The 6,337-nt window shown below is 44.9% G+C and overlaps 2 protein-coding genes across 2 annotated transcripts in view; both read left to right on the top strand.

Annotated features, from left to right (window-relative positions):
• Positions 1 to 1,078, top strand: part of LOC106806863 (atrial natriuretic peptide receptor 1-like) — a 35,978-nt gene extending 34,900 nt beyond the window's left edge. Inside the window, exons 19-21 of the mRNA XM_014808998.1 lie at positions 107 to 222; positions 618 to 775; positions 1,029 to 1,078. Of these exons, the coding sequence (XP_014664484.1) occupies positions 107 to 222; positions 618 to 775; positions 1,029 to 1,078 (324 nt within the window). The remainder of the gene's footprint in view (positions 1 to 106; positions 223 to 617; positions 776 to 1,028) is intronic.
• Positions 1,079 to 5,265: 4,187 nt separating this feature from the next.
• The window catches only part of LOC106806862 (atrial natriuretic peptide receptor 1-like), a 2,052-nt gene continuing 980 nt past the window's right edge, over positions 5,266 to 6,337 (top strand). The window contains exon 1 of the mRNA XM_014808997.1: positions 5,266 to 5,586. Coding sequence (XP_014664483.1) covers positions 5,266 to 5,586 — 321 coding nt within the window. The remainder of the gene's footprint in view (positions 5,587 to 6,337) is intronic.

The raw sequence follows: 6,337 nt of genomic DNA, 5'->3' as shown, positions 1-6,337 counted from the left end.
ATTTTTTTATGAATGTTTTAGTAACCTTGATGAAATCGTTGCTTAAATAAAATCACCAGGAGTCGGCAGCGTAACAATTAAGTTGGCTATGCGCATTTACTGGCAGGTTGAGACTATCGGGGATGCTTATATGTGTGTCAGCGGACTGCCTCAGAGGAACGGCGATCAGCACGTCGCTGAGATCTGCAACATGGCGCTGGAGCTCTGCACCGCCATGTCACAGTTAGTAAAAATCCGTGATTTCACAGTGCCTTATCACAGTCACAGTCTTATCACAGTCACAGTTAGTAAAAATCTGTAATTTCACAGTGTCTTATCACAGTCACAGTTTATCACTGTCTTATCACAGTCTTATCACAGTTAAAGTTAGTAAAAATCAGTGATTTCACAGTGTCTTAATCCATCACAAGACCGCCAAATGAAATTTGGAATGAACAATATTTTATTATTCAACGATGGAAATTTTTATTATTATATACTTGCCATTACTGTGCACATTCTTCGTACACTTTGTTATCAGCAGCTTGCCATAGTTAAAATAAAGGTTAACATTTTAAGCGAGGCTTATTTCAAACTTTCAAATATTATATACTTGATATAAAATGCGATATTGCTAGAGTTCACGTGCCACATCTACCGACGATGACGTACCAGATCCGGATAGGCATAAACACGGGGCCGTGTGTCGCCGGTGTTGTAGGGCTGATGATGCCCCGGTACTGCTTGTTTGGTGACACTGTCAACACGGCGTCGCGCATGGAGTCAAACGGATTACGTAAGATTTATATATGGCGTGCGAGTGTAAGGTGATAATGCTGTCATGTTGTTGCTGCTGTTGGAGGTGTTGTTGTTGCTGCTGTTGTTGTTGTTGGTCGTGGTGGTGTGCACGGGCTCAACTCACAAGTTGGTATGCCAGGATGGAGTTTACAGAATGGTTTTTACATTCCCGCGTAACATGAGTCGTGTAATTAGACCACGTGGGCAGTGTGCTCCGGTAAGTTATTCTCTTTTACACACATTCGTTATAGGTAAACCGTACACGGCTCAACCAGTGACGCACCGCCATAGTTTAAGATGAATGGCAGTCATGCAAGCACACGCGCACATCTACTCAAAATAGGAGCATGGAAACATTTTAGAATCAAATTCATGCTGTGGCTTTGTTCGACGTCGCAGACGCTCGTCAATATAGATGCTTTATCTGCACGAATAGGGAATGGATTACCTGCACAGCACGAAATACATTCAGTCGCACGGTAAGCTGACGTCGATGAACTGCGTGGTCGACTCTCGCTGGAACCTGAAGATAACCGGCTATGCGCTACCGGTGTTTGCCAAGCAGCGCTCGTATCCAAGCGGCAACATGGCAGGTGAGATGAGCGCGCGTGCGCGTGCGTGCGTGCGTGCGTGCACGCGTGCGTTTATTCGCCCGAGGTGCTCCTTGTGATTTAATAATTTATTTTATTCATTTATTAATTTATTTATTGCTTGATTTATTTATTTATTTATTTGTTTATTTGTTTATTTATTTATTTATTTGTTTCTTTCTCTCTTTCTTTCTTTATTTATTTATTAGCTTCCTTGAATTATTTATTCAATTTTACTGCAAAATTCAAGTGACAACACGAAATATTTGTCACGATGCCATAATCAAATTAGCTCACACATACACAACAGCGCGCGAAAATTACACTCGCAGCATACCTGTGGACGGCACCAGAGTTACTGCGCGACCCATTGGTCTTACGTCGAGGAACCAAGGCAGGCGACGTCTACTCATATGCCATCATCCTGCACGAAATCCTGACCAGGAACGGACCGTTCGGTGACTGCGTTCTAACCGCTGAGGGTAAGCAGCAACACAGTATGATTGTGATCCTCATTTCAATGATAATAGCTGTAGAGACGGATATACGACATTATAATACAACTGATCCTTTCATGCACTCACAAATATGTGAAAAAACGACGCCCCGGTTGTTTCGTTTAATATTTAAAAACGCCACGCATAGAAATTGCGTGACCCGCTCATCGTAACGAAACTAAGATTATCGAATCGACAAACTTCTGAGCTGCAAACAATAAACTTGCTCAATTTTAACACCAATTACGCTGTAGAATAAGGTCGGATGATAACAATGACTGATTTTGTCCGTGATGATGCTTCACTCGCTGTTCAATGGATGATGTTTGTATTAACTTTTATCATAATGTCATCATATCTTTCATCATAACAATCACCATGAAATGCAGCAACATCGATGCCTTTTAAGAACGACGATAAGTTTATCTATCATAGAAGTAAGATATAATCCGCAAACAGAGAGCTCCCCACGGGAGACGTGGCGTCCGTGAGTTTAATTTGAATTTTGACAAAAATTGGTAAATGAAAACCTTATTAAGGCGATTGAGTTTAATGTTTCATACGACTTGTGATGTGACGTATGATTGTTGAACCACTCTGCTGTGACATTTACGGAGAGTTAATTGCATTGACTAATTGACTAAGTGACTAATTGACTAATTGACTAAGTGCATTGCGGATTTTTACGGAGAGCACATTGCGGATTACGGATTTTTGCTTAGACATTTAGAAGCTATCTGACATCCTTGTGTGTTGTTTTGTTGAATTGAACGTAGGCACCATTGTAAATATAACGCAGCTCTCACGAGATTACCACGAGAGTGTGCTATATTTTAGCAGAATCACACAAAAGCGAGCCTTGCACAATCAACACAGCTTAATGAACACAGCACAGGATTATTGCGTGCGGTCTTGTCAGAGCCTGATCATTAAAAGGCTAGAAACGCCAAATGGTGATTGCGAGTTGTCATGGGCAGAAATGACGCCGACAACGAGCGATGGTGAGAGCAGACAGAAAGAGACAGAGAGAAAGAGACAGAAAGAGACAGAGAGAAAGAGACAGAAAGAGACAGAGAGAAAGAGACAGAAAGAGACAGAGAGAGACGGACAGAAAGAAGATTCTTGCATAGAGAGTGAAACCGATGGCCATATATGTTGACAGAGAGCACGATAATGACAAAAAGATCAAAACATAGCAGAAATGGTGCGTACGTGTGGTACACAAGAGCATGACTTTCTTCCGCAATGAGGCTTACGGTAATTGCTGCCTTGCACCGTGCTTTTCTTCATTTCTTTGCAGAAATCGTTTCCTTAGTCAAGAATCCACTGAATGAGCAGTTCCTCCGGCCGAATCTCATGGACGATAATGTTTGCTGCTCAGCTGGGTTGCGACAGCTTATAAAAAACTGCTGGCAGGAGGAATATGACCAGCGACCGACATTCCGTCAAATCAAGGCAGCTCTGCGAAAAGAATCACCGTGAGTGAGACGCGAAAGACAAAGTGTCTTGATAATGAAATATTGGTCGAGAAACCCATGCATCAATATTGATTGATTACGTAAGAACTGACAATGACTGATTTTGCATTTGATTTCGAATCCACGAAAACATAATCTGCTCAATCAAATTTATGTTTACATTAAACTCCAATAAGAGTTAATTGAATAAGTATCTATTATCATTACAATTGCCACTGCCCTGCTGCCATCGTAGCCACCACGGTTCGATAACACCGTCATCACAACACGTACCATTATCACCGCCCGTAATACAGGATATGCCATTGAAAATTTAACGAATAATTATCTATCGCCACCACCGCCGCTACCGCTGCCACCAGCACCACAACTACCAACAGCAGCAGCAGCAGCAGCAGCACCACCACCACCACCACCACCACCATCCCCACTACCATCGCCGCCACCACCACCGCCGCCGCCATCGTCGCCACCAACCCCATCACCACCACCAGCACCACCAACAACAACAACAACATCAATAACAGCAACGACAACAACAACACGCGCTCCACCATCGTTCTCTCTCTCTGTTTCTTTCATTCTTATTCTCTTCATCAACATTTCTCTCTCTTGTTCTGACTCACTCTCCTCTCCGTCCTTCTTTCTCACGTCCCTTCTGTCTGTCTCTCTCTCTTTCTTTCTTTTGCCTCCTCTCTCGCTATCTGTTTCATTCTCTCTACATCTTTCCCCCTCTCTCCCGTACTACTTCTATCTCTATCTATCTCCATTTGTATCTCTCTCGCACACGTGCCCTCATTTTCTCCATCTACAGGAATGTCCTCTTCCCTATCGCTTATCAAGCCCCCTTTCTCCCCCAGCATGTCTATCCCTATCTCTCCATCATTCTCTACTCGTTCTTTTCGTTCTCACTCGCTCCGTTTCCGTCCACGCTCATTTCTGTTCGCTCGCTTAAGCATTCCTCCGATGCGACATGGAAAACTAAAATGTGAACGCTTTATTCGACATAATAACCGCTTTCCGTGCGATTTTCGTAAACGGTTTCGTCTTTCTTCGCTATTAGTCCCACCGGCCCAGCTCTTTAATAACAATTACGGCAATTACGGCTTCGGCGACTCGATATTCAGCTCCGCTACGATAATTTACCGAAGCAGCGCCAATATGGACGGTGATCACAGGCAGCGAGTGAGCCAGACGGTGATTGATGGCCGGGAGAGTCGCGTGAATTATGGTGCGGCTCGAAAGCGCACGTGCAAAAAGTTGAGAGCGTAATTGGAAAACATGTCTCTCGATTACACGAGGATTTAGTGCGCGGCGTGGCTGCGCGCTGCCTCCTTACGCGCTGGTATGCGAGAGCGAAGCGAGCTAAAGAGAGAGAGAGAAACAGAGAGTGCGCGCGCGAGAGAGAGAGAGCGAGAGAGCGAGAGTGAGAGTGTGAGAGAGAGAGAGAGAACGAGAGAGGGCGAGAGAGTGAAAAAGAGAGCGACCGATAGAAAAAAAAAGAGTGAGAGAGAGAAAATGAGAGAGGGAGAGAGAAAGAGAAAACGAGAGATGAATCGGCTGTTGCAGCATCGGAGCGGAAAGCCTGTGAGTGCCAGGCTAGCTGAGGCTTTATCGCGAGCGATATAGACTTACACGGTCTCCCGGCTCGCTACTAAGTGCATATGCGGCTGCATGTAGGGACGCCATTGTCTCATGTGCAAGCAGTGCAAATTAAGATGGCTGACTGCGATGATGCATCGAGCGTCGTCTCCGTTACGACCACTGATTGCGCGTGCGTGTGTGCGCCTGGGTGTGCGTGTGTGCATGCGTGCCAGAGTGTGCGTGTGTGTGCGTGCGTGCGTGCGTGTGTGCGCCTGAGTGTGCGTGTGTGTATCATCCTCTACCGCCGCCGTCATCTACTCCAGCACGACGGACAACATCATGGACACGATGGTGCGCAAGCTCGAGTGCTACGCCAACAACCTCGAGGAAATCGTCGCCGAGCGAACGCAGCTGCTCGAGGAGGAGAAACGCCGCACGGACACGCTGCTCTGCCGCATGCTGCCGCGCAGCGTCGCCGAGAAACTGAAGAGCGGCGACATCGTCGCTCCGGAGTCGTTCGACAGCGTGACGATCTTCTTTTCGGACGTTGTTGGCTTCACGTCCATCTGTTCGCGCAGCTCGCCGCTGCAGGTCGTCGAGATGCTCAACACCCTCTACACGCTTTTCGATGACGTCATCGGCAAGTTCGATGTCTACAAGGTGCGTGCGTGACGCGGTGGTGCGTCGCAGTTCCTGTACGCGGCTACATGTGATGGTGGGAGAGGGAGGTAGTGGAGGATGAATGGAGGTTCGAAATGCACGCGCGCGCCACACGTTCAACGCAGCATTGTTAACAATGCTATATAGCGTTATTCCTATACTCGCGAAATGGCCGCCTCCGGCGGCCATATTCGCTCGTTACGCTGATAGGACTACGATGATTTCTCTAAATCCCGGCCCGATTTATAGTAATCTCTTAGTAAAATATTGACTTGATACGAAGACAATAATACAAGGATCTTGTTACTAACATAAAAAATTTTGTCCCGGTACTTTCATTTCTATATAAAACACTTTGTACACACGTTCTAATCCATTGTTTTTCTCTTCAATATTTATTTTTTGCTAATATAATATACGGAACCCGCTTAATACGATTATTTTTCTTTGCCCCGTCAGTTTCGTACTAACGGGGTGCGACTGTAGTAATGAATAGTAGTAATTGAATGAGGAGTTTATGCTTTGCAGTAATTGTATCTATTTGTGAACAATTTAACGCTACTAAAGTTCTTAATTATACATATAAACCTATATAAAATACCTTGTACACATACACCCTGTAATCCATAATTTTTTCTTTGTTAATTCGCGGCTAATATATGTTGAAGTGGTTAATACGAAACCCGCTTAATACAATTATTTTTCTTTGGCCCGTCAGTTTTCTACTAACGGGGTTTGACTGTAGTAATGA

The sequence above is a fragment of the Priapulus caudatus genome, unplaced genomic scaffold (assembly GCF_000485595.1).
Source record: "Priapulus caudatus unplaced genomic scaffold, Priapulus_caudatus-5.0.1 Scaffold183, whole genome shotgun sequence".
Lineage (NCBI taxonomy): Eukaryota > Metazoa > Priapulida > Priapulimorpha > Priapulimorphida > Priapulidae > Priapulus > Priapulus caudatus.
The sequence above is the reverse complement of the archived record's forward strand: the minus strand, read 5'-3'. Positions and strand labels throughout refer to the sequence as shown.